Source organism: Mobula birostris, chromosome 4 (genome assembly GCF_030028105.1).
Source record: "Mobula birostris isolate sMobBir1 chromosome 4, sMobBir1.hap1, whole genome shotgun sequence".
Classification (NCBI taxonomy): Eukaryota; Metazoa; Chordata; class Chondrichthyes; order Myliobatiformes; family Myliobatidae; genus Mobula; species Mobula birostris.
This window is the reverse complement of record NC_092373.1, coordinates 28,615,730-28,630,405: the sequence shown is the minus strand read 5'-3', so window position 1 is coordinate 28,630,405 and position 14,676 is coordinate 28,615,730. Positions and strand designations below refer to the sequence as shown.

General features: G+C 42.5%; 1 protein-coding gene across 1 annotated transcript in view; it reads left to right on the top strand.

Annotated features, from left to right (window-relative positions):
- The window catches only part of LOC140195871 (transmembrane protein 255B), a 96,497-nt gene that overhangs the window by 60,611 nt on the left and 21,210 nt on the right, over nucleotides 1-14,676 (top strand). The window contains exons 4-5 of the mRNA XM_072254511.1: nucleotides 8,138-8,227; nucleotides 10,736-10,816. Of these exons, the coding sequence (XP_072110612.1) occupies nucleotides 8,138-8,227; nucleotides 10,736-10,816 (171 nt within the window). The remainder of the gene's footprint in view (nucleotides 1-8,137; nucleotides 8,228-10,735; nucleotides 10,817-14,676) is intronic.

Genomic DNA, 14,676 nt, shown 5'->3' with positions numbered 1-14,676 from the left:
TAAAGGGGAAAAGGAGTAATTGAGGCCATAAGGAAAAATGTGTTAATGCAGTGTGTGTTTAGAGCCTAGAATGGACTTCCTGCAGATATGGTGGAGCTAGGTTCATGTGGTTTTCAAGAGGGAAGTGGATAAACATATTGTGAGGACTAATTTACAAGGCTTAGAAGGGAGGGGGTGGGGCTGGGACTGAAGAATTGCTCTGTTAGGGAGCTACTATGGACTTAATGGACCAAATGGCCTTCTTTGAACTGGGACCTCTCTACAATTTCACTGTGACCTATTTTCTATCACATCAATAGTTTGATGAACACTCTCCACCTCCCATGATAAGGGCAGCTCCAACTTAGTTAACAAGAAAGCTACACTGTATTTGACACCCGAAACCGTTATTTCCTTCACCTAATGTGCTCCCAGGTGCACTGTCTAAAAATGAATTGCAATTATTGGCCCCAGGCTATTCCAGTGGCATCTTCCAAATCCATGACCTATGTCATCAGGAAGGGCAAGTGGGGCAAGCAGCTGGCAATACCGCCTCTCTGCAGGTTCCTGTCCAAGTTACAAACACTTTTCAATTGGAAACCAGTAATTTGTCTTTCATTTTTGCAAACCCTGACATCTGCAGCGACTTTATGATTACTTTCACCAGATATGCTGCAATGGTTTGATATGGTGGCCCACCATCACTTATCAGAGTTTAATAACCAATAAACACTGACCAGGAGCTCTCATCGCCAAAACCGAGTTTAAGACTGTCTAAATCTCTCCCTTTTATTTCTTGACACCCAATTCCATATCTGTAACACAACTTTCCCCTTAATGCCTTGGCTTAACAGTCTCTTATATAAGCCACCTGTACAGCAAATGCTGACATGCAAGCTAGTATTTGCCAGCTGTTCCATTTCTACCGAGTTTAAAGTGAGCTGATACGACACTTAAAGTACTTTGCTAGGATCTCTGTTGCCGATCATCTCCTGAAACTTTGCTACACTCTCTGTATCAGTAATTTCTGTTACCTCATTACAAAGTTCAGTCAAGTTAGTCACACATTTGCTGTATTGAAATCATTTCCAATAGCTTCCTATCAGCGAATAGTTGCAATTTTTCTTGGTTTACCCATTTTCTTTTGAACTTTTCTAGTATTGATTGTGTCCAAAGACAAATGTCAGCCAGTGCCCATTATCTCTCTGTGTCTCTCAACAAACAGAGACCCTAATTACATTTACTGATGAGTTTTTGATGTATATTTTCTGCTATAATTATATTCATAACCTTTAGTGTAATGTCATGTCATGTAATCCCTTGTGAAGACAATTCAAATATTTAAAGGTACAATTTAATATCAGAGAAATGTATATAATATACACTCTGAAATGCTTTTACTTCGCAATTGCTGGGTACCCATCTAATACCTTATGTTCTCAGCCCTTACTTGAACTTTGGACCTTCCAGAGCTTGAAGAGTGGAATTTTAATGAGCTGTTAATGTAGGTTTGAGGCCTAATGGTTGAGGTGTTGGCATTGAAACCAGTCAGAACCTGTGCAGCACTGATGGACGGTCAGGCTTGCATCATCTCTCTTCCCCTCTTATCCCTGCCTCCGTGCTTCGGTCTGCATACATAAGACCGTAGATACAGGAGCAGAATTAGGCCATTCAGCCCATCGAGTCTGCTCTGCCATTCTATCATGGCTGACCCCAGATCCCACTAAACCCCATACACCTGCCTTCTCGCCATATCCTTTGATGCCCTGACCAATCAGGAAACGATCAACTTCCATCTTAAATGTACCCACGGACTTGGCCTGCACCACAGTCTGTGGCAGAGCATTCCACAGATTCACTACTCTCTGACTAAAAAAAGTTCTTCCTTGCCTCTGTAGGTCAGTCAGCATTCATGGCAAGGGAAACAGAGATAATGTTTCAGATCAAAGATCCTTCATTCGATTTGTGCAGTGTTCCTAGCATTTTCTGTTTTCATTGTACCTCGCTGCCAAAATAGCCAAATCCTAATAGCAAGGCCTATGCATTGTCAAGTGTTTTAGACAGTTTAATGCACCTGGTAATCTGTTTTTGTAACTCCTCCATGCCTTTGCCAATTTCCTCTAGTGTTTCCCTTGATCTTTCTGTTTATTGACTGACATTCATCAAAGGCACCATTTACTCTTTCATTTGAACTCTAAGGTGGGGATTGTTGTTAGCTTTGGATGACAAAACCGTGGGAAGCTTCCCTCTACTTTCTGAGGTGGTTAGGTGGATCAAGAGGGTATAGTTGACTCCAAGATAAACACCATCATAAAGACATTCCTCTCCATGTGATACAGAAGTAACACAGATGCGTTGCCTCAGTGGACTAGATATAACTAAGAGGAATGCAAAATAGACATTAAAACTGGCCATTAAGTGCGTAAAGAATTCTTGGGCCCCTGGACGTTAAGGGTCAATGGCCCATTCTCCACTCCCTGTTCTTTGAAATAAAAAACAGCTGGATGAAAACATTGTGACACTTTATCCACACTGAGTTAATGAGAGGGCAAGTCACAGAACAACACTCTTCAATTAATAGGACACACAAAGCCTCAGGAACTGCAGCTTATTTAGCTGATCCATCCATGCTAGGTTAAGGAGAGGACACTTAACCTAATTCTCAAGAGTACTGCCCTACTTTTGTGCACTGTAATGTGGGGTTGGAATAATACTCCCTAAAAGAATATTCTCCAAGAGGCTGAGCCCGAGGATATTTTGTGTAATCAGTGCAGCCTGATTTACAGGAAATTTACTGCGGGAAGTGAGGGAAGAGATTGCTGTAGCTTTGGCAATGATCTTTCTATCCTCACTGGCCACAGGAGTACTCCTCAGAAGATTGGAGGGTGGCAAAAGTTATTGATCTGTTCAAGAAAGTGAATAAAGATAACCCTGGGAATTATAGACCAGTGAATCTTAAATCAATAGTGGGCAAATTATTGAAGATGATTCTTAGAGACAGGATTTCTGAGCATTTAGAGAAGCATAGTCTGATTAGCGATTGTCAATATGGCTTTGTAAGGACTAGGTGGCGCGTCATGAACTTGATTGAATTCTTTGGGGAAGTGACAAACCAAATTGATGAAAGTAGAGCGGTGGATGTGGTGAATTTTAGTAAGATATTTGTCAGGTTCAAATCCCACCATGGCATTTGGGAATTTAATCTGAAATAATTAAATACATTTGGAATTGATATGCTTGTAAAGATAATGGTGCCTTCGAAAATTACAGGATTTTTTAATATATATCAAAATCCAAATTGTTCACTCCCACACCTGCAGGGACATAGCCAGGTGCCCTTATTGGGCTGGTAGCGTATGGGGTAAGAGGGATATTAGTTTTGTTGGGACCAGGAGCAGGAGGTATTACTGATTATGTCACTCAGGGTTTCAGTGTTAGGATGATGCTGAACTTCCCTGTATAATTGCCCACATTACCTTCTCCTCAGTCATGTCACTTGTCTCTAATCTATCCTCAATCCATCTGTTGTTGAAATTCTTATTTATGTCTTTGCCTATGCCAGACATTTCCTTATGTGAAGTGGAATTTGTTGGCAAGATGGGATTGGAATTGGTTAATTATTGTCACATGTACGGAGATAGAGTGAAAAGTTTGTTTTGCATTCTGTTTGTACAGATCAAAGCATTACACAGTGCATTGAGGTAGTACAAGATGAAACAACTTCATGAACTTTTTAATTTTCAGCTTTGCACTACTTATCTAATTTAACTATTTCATATTTATGCTGTATATATACTTACTGTAATTAACTGTTTTTTTGTTACTATATATTGCAATGCACTGCTGCCACAAAAATAACAAATTTCACAACATATGCCGGTGATATTAAACCTGATTATGATTAAGATTCAATATTATCAGCTAGCTTACTTTCACATTTCATCTTTTCTCTTGTTATTTTTTTTAGTTGCCTTCTGTTTCTTTTTAAAAGCTTCCCAGTCCACTTCCTGTACTTTTTGCCATATTATATGCTCTCTCTTTTCCTTTTATGCTGTCTCTAACTTGTCTGCCTCAGTTGCTTCATCCACCCTTTAGAATACTGCTTCATCTTTGGCATGTATCTATCCTACGGCTTCCGATTTGCCCCAGAAATTCCAGCTATTCCTGTTCTGCCATCATTCCTGCTAGTGTCCCCTTCCAATCAACTTTGGCCAGCTCCTCTTTCATGCCTCTATAATTCCTTTTACTCCAGTGTAATGATGATACATCTGACTTTATCTTCTCTCTCTGAATCTGCGGGGTGAATTCTATCATATTATGTTACTGCCACCCAAGGGTTCCTTTACCTTAAGATTCCTAATTAAATCCAGCTCATTACACAGCACCCAATCCAGAATTGCTATTCCCCTAGTGAGCTCAACCAGAAACCGCTCAGAAAAGCTGTCCCATAAGCATTCCACAAATTCCTTCCTTTGGGATCCAGCACTAACCTGATTTTACTAATCTACCTGTGTATTGAAATTTCCCATAACTATCATAACATTGCCCTTATTTCATGCTTTTTCTATTTCTGATTGAAATTTATATCCCACATCCTGGCTGCTAGTTTGGGGGCACTTTCTTTGTAGCTGGTGCTCTTTATGAGGCAGACAAGGGAAGTTAAAGACAGCATAAAAGGAAAAGAGAGAGCATATAATATGGCAAAAATTACAGGGAAGTTAGTGGACTGGGAAGCTTTTAAAAACAAGCAGAAGGCAACTAAAAAAAAAACCATAACAAGAGAAAAGATTAAATGTGAAAGTAAGCTAGCTAATAATATTAAAGAGGATACCAAAAGTTTCTTAAAATATATAAAGAGTAAAAGAGAGGTGAGACTGGATATTAAACCACTGGAAAATAACGCTGGAGAGGTAGTAATGAGGGACAAAGAAATGACAGACAAACTTCAAAAATATTTTGCGTCAAGTCTTCACTGCGGAAGACACCAGCAGTATGTCTGAAGTTTGAGAGTGTCAGGGGGCAGAAGTGAGTGTCATTGTTATTATTAAGAAGAAGGTCCTTGGGAAGCTGAAAGGTCTGAAGGTAGATAAGTCATCTGGACCAGATGGACTACACCCCAGGATTCTGAAAAAGGTAGCTGAAGAGATTGTGGAGGCATTGGTAATCACCTTTCAAGAATCATAAGATTATATGGCTTTGGGGCACATGATAAAATAGGCCAAAGTCAGCATAGTTTCCTTAAGGGGAAATCTTGCCTGAAAATCTGTTGAATTCTAAGGTGCCACATGTAAGACTGCTAAACAAGGTAAGAGACCATGGTACTACAAGAATATATAGTAGCATGGATAGAAGACTGACAGGAGGCAGAGTTGGAATAAAGGGGGTCTATTCTAGATGGCTGCCGGTGACTAGTGGTGCTTCCCAGGCATTGGTGTTGGGACCGCTTCCTTTAATGTTATATGTCAGTGATTTGGATGGTGGAAGTAATGGCTTTGTGGCCAAGGTTGCAGACGACACAAAGATAAGTGGAGGGGCAGGTAGTATTGAGGAAGCAGGGAATATGTAGAAGGACATACAGATTGGGAGAATGGGTAAAGAAGTGGCAGATGGAATATAGTGTAGGAGATGTATGGTCATGGCCTTTGGTAGGAGGAATAAAGGTGTAGACTGTTTTATATTCGGGTGGCACATTGGTGTAGTGGCTAGCACAACTCTACAGTACCAGCAACCCAGGTTCAATTCCCACCGTTGTCTGTAAGGAGTTTGTACGTTCTCCCTGTGACCATATGAGTTTCCTCTGGGTGCTCCAGTTTCCTCCCACAGTCCAAAAACATACCAGTTAGTAGGTTAATTTAATTGCTTATTGTAAATTGTTCCGTGATTAGGCTCGGGTTGCTAGGCCTCAAAGGGCCTGAAGGACCTATTACACACTGTAAACTAATAAATAAATAATTAAATACATGGATTTTCTAAACAGGGAAAAAATTCTAAAGTCAGAGCTGCAAAGGGACTTGGAAGTCTTTGTGCAAGATTCCCTAAAGTTTAACTTGCGGGTTGAGTTGGTTGTAAGGAAGGCAAATGCAATGTTAGCATTCATTTCAAGAGGTTAAGAATATAAGAGCAAGGATGTGATGCTGAAGCTTTAAAAGGCACTGGTCAGACTGCACTTGTAGTATTGTGAGCAGTTTTTGGCTCTTTTTTGAGAAAAGATGTGCTGGCATTGGAGAGGATTCAGTGGAGGCTCACAAGAATGGTTCCGGGAATGAAAGGGTTAACTTATGAGGGGTGTTTGATGGCCCTGAGCCTGTACTTGCTTGAGTTTAGAAGAATTAGGGGGAATATCATTGACATTATTGAACTTTGAAAGGTCTGGACAGAGTGGAAGTTTCCTATAGTGGGTGAATCTAGGACCAGAGGGCACAGCCTCAGAATAGAGGGACATCATTTAGAATAGAGATGAGGAGGAAATTTTTTTTAGCCAGAGCACGGTCAATCTGTGGAATTCATTGCCACAGACAGCTGTGGAGGCCAAGTTATTGAGTATATTTGAAAGCAGATGTTGGTAGGTTCTTGATTAGTCAGGGCATCAAAGGTTATGGGGAAAGTGAAGGAGAACGGGGTTGAGAGAGACATAATAAATCAACCACGATGGAATGGCAGAGCAGACTCGATGAGCCAGGAAGGCTAATTCTGGTTCTATGTCTAATGGTCATAACGAGGTAGATTGTGTGGTCAAGAGTCCATTCTGTTGTATAATGGAATCATTTAATTGTGTTCTAACATCAGGGTAGAAGCTGTCCTTGACCCTGGTGGTATGTGCTTTCAGGCTTTTGTATCTTCTGCCTGATGGGAGGGGGAGAAGAGAGAATGTCCAGGGTGGGTATCTAATTATGTTGGCTGCTTTACTGAGGCTGTGAGAAGTATAGACAGAATCCATGGAGAAGAGGCTGATTTCTCTGATGTGTTCAGCCGTGTACACGTGACCACTAGAAACTGGAGATGGTTGTTGAAATCTGCATCTATTACCTACTTTCACTAAGAGGGAGCTGCCTTTTTGAACAGCCCCAGGCTTTCGGATGAAGGGGTTCCCATGGGTTGTTGGATGAAGAGTTCCCGGTGATGTTGCAGGAAGAGTAAAGTACACTCTCTGACTGCTTTTTGAGGTACAGGACTGGAACCCAGTGTGATCGTCTGCTGCTGTAGCCCAACCACTTCAAGGTTTGACGTGTTGCACATTTTGAGATGTTCTTCTGCACACCACTGTTGTAATGCCCTTCCTGTCAGCTTGAACTAGTCTGGCCATTCTCTGACTACTACTACGTCGACTCAGGCCCATTCTCTGAACTCTCTCAGTAACAAGACGTTTTCACCCACAGATCTGCCGTTCAATGGATGTTTTTTACTTTTGACTTCATTCTCTGTGAACTCTAGAGACTGTTGTGAGTGAAGATCCCAGGAGATCAGCAGTTTCTGAGATATCTAAACCACCCTGTCTGGCACAAGCAATCATTCTATGGTCGAAGTCACTTAGATCACATTTCTTCCCCCGTTCTGATAATTGGTCTGAACAACAACTTCACCTCTTCACCGTGTCTTCATGCTTTTATGCATTCAGTTGCTTCCAGACGATTGGCTGATTAGATATTTGCACTAATGAGCAGGTGCGCCGGTGTAAAGTGGTGACTGAATGCATCTCCAAGTCAGGAAAGTGTGTGACTTGGAAGAAAGCTGCAAGTAGTGGTGGTGGTCCCTTGTACTTGGACAGCCCCCTCATCTCCATCCTCAGTTACACATCAAACCTTCAGGTGAACCCTACAGCTCAACCAGTGCAACAATCATTGACTCTAAAGCCCTCAGCTTATACTGACTCCATTGTCAAACACCCGAAATGTCAAACTCTCGTTCCCATGCACCATAAACCTCTTGTAACCTGCAATTATACAATTTATAGCTTTGCCTATATGGCACACTTTGAAACATTTTGTAGATTATACCATGTAAGTGCAAACTAACTGTATTTGACAAAGCCCACAATAGAGCATTCTTTCATTTAAGCATTTATTTTATAAAGAAGTTTCCATAGGAAAGCTTGCATTCCAAATGAAAATGACTTGCATTCAATTATTAATCTTTATTTGCTTCTTCATCTTCCCCACAGCTAGTTGCAGCCATCACCTTCCTCAGTTTGGGAGTTATCGGAGCATTTTTCTGTGTGATCGTGGATGGTGTCTTCATCGCCATAAACATTGTGAGTTATATTTTTCTGTCAACAACAACAAACCAGCAAGTTGATCCTTAAGGTGTAGGAGAGGTTAGTGCTTCCTTTGCAACACTATCTACAATTACCCCACCATCACCCAGTTCCTTAAATAGGACATCAGCCCAACAATTCTTCTGCATCGATGTTCACAATGTGGCAGGCCTTATAGAGAGGTCCTTTCTCCTCCACATACACTATTGTAGAATGTGCAGAGGAAAACAGAGGGATAATGGGCCTGAACTCTGGCTGGTGTAAGTGGGTGTCATGGAGGCGAGAGGTCTGGGGGAGAGGTGGAGGAAGCAGTTGGCAGGTAACCTAGCAAAGCTTCCTTCCAGCACTTGATGCCCCGGGCTGGAACTCCCCTTCATGTTCCCTGGACCTTAGAGCAGAGCAGCGTTGTGTTGTGAAGGACAGCTTCTCCAGGAGTGGTCATAACAGCTCAAATAAAAATCACCTCAGCCACATGCTGATATGTGTGTGCTCTGTTATATGCCATAGTATGCGTGTGCTCTGTTATATGCCATAGCACATGATCATATGAGGTGTTAAACAGGTGGAATATCCTGAAGCAGGGTCAGAGACTGCATAGCCCTTACAATAGATAACTTGCTCTGTCCAGTGAAGGTTTTTTTTTGATAGAAGTTCAGATTTGCAGATGACACCTAGATTGGGGTCATAGTGGACACTGAGGAAGGGTATCAAATTTTGCAGAGGGATCTGAACCAGCTAGAAAAATGGGTTGAGAAATGGCAGATGGAATTTAATGCAGACAAGTGTGAGGTGTCACACTTTAGGAGAACAAACCGGATAGGTCTTACACAGTGAACAGTAGGGCACTGAGGAGTGTCATAGAACAAACGGATCTGGGACGATAGATCCATAACTCCTTGGAAGTGGTGTCATGGGTATTTAGGGTGATGTTGTATTTGTAAGTAGGTACTGTGCACAATCCTGATTTGATGGAGACGGATGTGAGAAGCACGGAGGAACATCTGGAGAAACTTCTGAAATGCCCACTTCGCTGCTGCTGCAACTGTGTGATCGAGAATCTCCGGAGGGGAAGGCCCCACATCCTCGGCTTTGCCTATTGCCTGTTGCCAGGGCCGGGGTCAAAACGCTCAGCAGAGATGGTGCTCAGTGCTTGGTGTCGGAGGGTTGGTTGGAGGCTGAAAGTTTTCGGACAGACTCAAGAGTCGGCTGTGGTCGGGTGCTTCCAGGGTGCTGCATTGGCAAGTTTGCGACACTGGAGGTTCATGGCAGGAAGAGAGTTTCGCTTCCTTCTACTGTCTGCGTGAGACAATGGGACTTTTGAGAGACTTTGAGACTTTTTCTTACCGTGCCATGGTCTGTTCTTTATCAAATTACGGTATTGTTTCGCACTGTTTTAACTATATGTTATAATTATGTGGGTTTTGTCAGTTTTTTTAGTCTTGGTTTGTCTTGTGTTTCTGTGATATCATTCTGGAGGAACATTGTATCATTTCTTAATGCATGCATTACTAAGTAACAATAAAAGAGTCCTCATAATCTAATCTAATCGAATAAAGAGAGCATTTGGTATATTAGCTTTCAACAGTCAGAATATTGAGTACAGGAGTTGGGATGTTATGTTGAAGTTGTATAAGAAGCTGGTGACATCAAATCTGGAGTACTGTGTGCATTTCTTGTCACCTACCTGCAAGAAAGTTATCAAGATTGAAAGAGTACAGAGAAAATTTACAAGGATGTTGCCAGGACTTCAGAACCTGAGCAATGGGGAAAGATTGAAGGGGTTAGAACTTTATTCCCAGAGTGTAGGAGAATGAGGGGAAATTTGGTAATGGTATACAAAATTATGTGGGGTATATGTATTTAGAGTGAATGTATGCTGGCATTTTCCACTGAGGTTGGGTGAGACTAGAACTAGAGGTCATAGGTTAAGGGAGAAAGGTGAAATATTTAAAGGGAACCTGAGAGGGAACACTTAGAGAATGGTGCGAGTGTGGGACAAGCTGCCAGCAGAAGTGGTGGGTGTGGGTTTGATTGCCACATGTAAGGGATGTTTGGATAAGTACATGGATTGGCACAGACTAGATGGGCTGAAGGGCCTTTTTCTGTTTTGCTCTATAACTCTATAAGTAGCACACAGAAACTTTATGTAACATGATAGAACTTCAAGGTCATTAAATCTTGGTTCTATCTGTCTCACAGGTATTTCAGGTGGATACAAAATATCCCATTACACTTCATCAAATGACCAGGGGCATTTCCAATGACCTGGAGATCAGATGTAGTAGCAGAGATTTGAAACTAGCACAGTGTAAAGGAGCTTTGAAATCAGCAATCTGGAAATGGGAGAAAAGCAAATAAATGTGGATTGCAAGAATAATAATTATGCCCAAAGAATTTTTAAAAGAAATGCTTTAATAAACTGTATATAGAAAGAACTCAGTGTGAAATGTTCTGAAATTGAACTAACTGTATCGTTGATTGAAAATTTCTTTTTTCTGCTGTTAGGATCTAAGACCGCTGCATGCAAGCAGATGCCAACATTACACCAGTGGGCACAACTTTATTTATGAGAATTATCTGGCTAGTGTAAGTGGGACTTCAATTCTTGAAATAATTGGAGGCACTTTGGTAGTAACACTTTGAAAGTAGATCGAGTCAGTTTCTAAAATATTGAACACTGCAGGGTGTGAGCAAGGCCAGCATTCACTGCCCACATCCAATTGCAATTGCTGTGCTGAACCTCTAACGTTGACATGAAGAAGCTACTTATTCTGTATGGTTGGGTCAAGTACTACCTTCATGCTGCTGAGTCAGAAACTCCCTCTGTACTGTTGGGTTACGTACCCCACAGTACAGTTGGGTCCGGTACTCCCTCCATAATGGAGACTCAAGAGATCACAGGTACTGTAATCTGGAGCAAAAAAATCAACCCCCTCACCTCCTTCTACTGCCTGTCTCCCTCTACCTTTCAGAGTAGATGAAGGGCCTCAACCTAAAATGTTGACTCTCCCTTTCTCTCTATCAAAGTTGCCTGAGTCTCTCCAGCATTATTCCCTTCGTAATGTGGTGCCATTGGTGCACTCCATTGTACTGTTGGATCAGAGACATCGAACTATTGACACAGTGAAGTGAGTCAGCGGGTCAACTCAAGTCTGCAAAGATTGTCCTGGGGGCAGCTTGAACGAGTCACCGTGCTTCCAACACCAATGTAGCAACCCCATATCTTACTAACACTAACCATGCATCTTCGGAATGTGGGTGGAATCCGGCGCACAAGGGAGAATCCCGTGCAGTCATGAGGAGAGCGTCCAAATTCCTTATAGACAGCAATGGGAATTGAACCCCCCTCACTGATGGCTTCCGCTGTAAAGTGATTGCACTAACTGCTACACCGCCAAGTCACAGAGGCAGCTTATTACCACAAGGAAGGGTGGCAGTGTGGTGCTGTTGGTAGAGTAGCTCCACCTCCCAAATTTGGTTTCACCAACATCAGTATCGCCACTCAGAGGTACCGATCCAAGTTTGAATTTCACGGTAGATCCACAAGGGGTTAAGGCGACAGTAAGGTGTTAAACGGAGGAGAGATAGATAAAGCAGTACTGTTGTGTAAAGAAATTAAACTGGATTTAGCACTGCTCATCAATTAGAAGCCACTGTGGTGAGTAGGCTTGGCAGTCAGTGCAGTTTATTTTATGTGGTCTGGATCAATTCAGTGATGACTGAATGCCCCCAAAGCACAAGCATTTGGAAAATCTGCTCAGATATGCCCAGTTTGGATTTAGTGCAATGAAGACCAGATTCAAGAAAGGAGCAACAAATGGACTTCAAAAAAATACCCAAGGGGCTGCTGGAATTTAGAGTAAAGAGCAAACTCATGGAGAAACTAGGAGGGCCAAGCATTATCTGTGGGTGGCGGAGTTGAGGAATTGTTGATTTTTGGATTGATACTCTGCATTCGGACTGAGAGAGGTGATGAAAGATAGCCAGTACAAGGAGGAACGGAGGAGGGCTGATACAGAGGTGAGGGGTTGTGACTGGTGGTGTGGAGTGAGGGATGATGGGAAGAGGGAACCAGGTTGGGACACAGAGGCAGGTGGGTCTCAGTGGAAGCATACAAAGAAATACAGTGGGACTGATGGAGTCAGGTAGGGGAAAGGGTAGGTGAAGGTAAAGGCAGAGACTGGAGAGTGAGATGATGGGAGACAAGGTTAAAAGTGCTGGAATCTGATAAATCAGGAAAGTGATAACAGGAACTATATGGGGGGGGGGAGTGGAAGAAGGGTAGCTCGAATATGATGGAGTTGAGTGAAAAGTGTCAGGTGGTAGGTAGATGTAACCAGGAGGGGGAAGAGTGATGAAAATGGGTGATTGGTGGCTTATGAGAAAGAGAATAAAAATGTGTGGATCAGAAGGAGATAAAGAGGCAGTCTCAGGAGATGAGGGCTACCTTAAACTGGATGATCTACTGTTCATACTATTAATTTGCAGATTCTCCATAAGACCATAAGACCACAAGTCACAGTAGAATTAGGGTATTTGGACCATTGAGTCTGTTCTGCCATTCAATCATGGCTGATTTATTTTCCTTCTCAACACCATTCTACTGCCTTTTTCCCACACCTTTGACACCCTTACTAATTAAGTACCTATCAACCTCTTCTTTAAATATACTTTAAAAATACTCAACCTCCACTGCTGTCTGTAGCAACAAATTCCACAGATTCACCATCCTCTGGCTAAAAAAGAATCCTCCCCATCTCTGTTCAAAAGGGGTGTCCACCAGTGCTAGGTTCTCCCACTCGTGTTGGAAGAGATAGCATGCTGGACAGGGGTATAGTCAGAGTGGCCATAGGAGTCGGTGAATGTACCATTCATGTCAGTGGATAGTTTCCTGAGATGGAGGCAAAGAGAGCTACAGAAGGGAAGAGAAATGTCGGAAATGGGGCAAATGAATCTGGAAGCAAAATGGAAGTTAGAAAGGAAGGTTGTAAAGTTGACAAGTTCTGAGATTTCAAAAGAAGTTTTTCTGGGGACTAGATGATCAATTTTGCAGGAAAGGCTGGCAGCTGCAGAAGTATAAGAGTAAAAGGAACATCAAATTTAAAGTGCCAGCAATATAAGGGTGAGATTTCTAATGGGCAATAACAGAAGGAATGGCTTTAGAAAAGTACATGGGGAATGGTTGATCTGAGTCTCAAGGATACAGTTAAACAAGAAGGAATGAGAAGCCTTATCCAAGGATAAAGGAAGCAAATGATAAGCACACTGGACATGTGGAAAGAGATTACGAGTGTTAACAGGGAAGGTGGTCAAAGAAACAAAGGCAGTAAATCCAGTGCAGTAGGTGCGACGCCAGATGCTGAGGCACTCCAGATGGAGGATCTTGACTCGAAACCTCGACAGTCTATTTCCTCTGTAGATGCTGCCAGACCTGTTGTTCCTCTGGCATGTGGTGGGTTGCTCTAGATTCTGCACCTGCAGTATCGTGAAATGCAAAGGTGCAGCCTTCTATATATTGGCGAGACCCGACGCAGGCTGGGAGACCATTTCGCTGAACACCTACGCTCTGTCCGCCAGAGAAAGCAGGATCTCCCAGTGGCCACACATTTGAATTCCAAGTCCCATTCCCATTCTGATATGTCTATCCACGGCCTCCTCTACTGTCAAGATGAAGCCACACTCAGGTTGGAGGAACAACACCTTATATTCCGTCTGGGTAGCCTCCAACCTGATGGCATGAAAATTGACTTCTCTAACTTCTGTTAATGCCCCTCCTCCCCTTCACACCCCATCTCTTATTTATTTATTTAACATGTTTTTTAATATTTTTTATTTTTCCCCCCTTTTTTCCTCTTTTTTTTCTCTCTCTTTTTTCTCCCTCTGTCCCTCTCACTATAACTCCTTGCCTGCTCTCCACCCTCCGGGCTCCCCTTCTCTTTCTCCCCAGGCTTCCCATCCCATGATCCTCTCCCTTCTCCAGCCTTGTATCCCTTTTGCCAATCAACTTTCCAGCTCTTAGCTTCATCCCTCCCCCCGCTGTCTTCTCCCATCATTTCAGATCTCCCTCTCCCCCTCCCACTTTCAAATCCCTTACTATCTCTTCTTTCAGTTACTCCTAACGAAAGGTCCCGGCCCGAAGTGTCGACTGTACCTCTTCCTAGAGATGCTGCCTGGCCTGCTGCATTCACCAGCAACTTTGATGTGTGTTGCTTGAATTTCCAGCATCTGCAGATTTCCTTGTGTCTGCATGATTTCATTGTGCACTTGAAGTATCTACCATGCATAAAACACAATTAGAAAGCATGCAAATATTACAATGAAAGAAAGTGGTGAGGATAAACTTCATTTCCCTTCTTCCCTACGAGCTTATGATTTTTAGAGGTAATCTTCCTGAAAACAACAATGAAAAATGGTTGAAGCGAGCCATAAGATAGCAGACAAGTTCT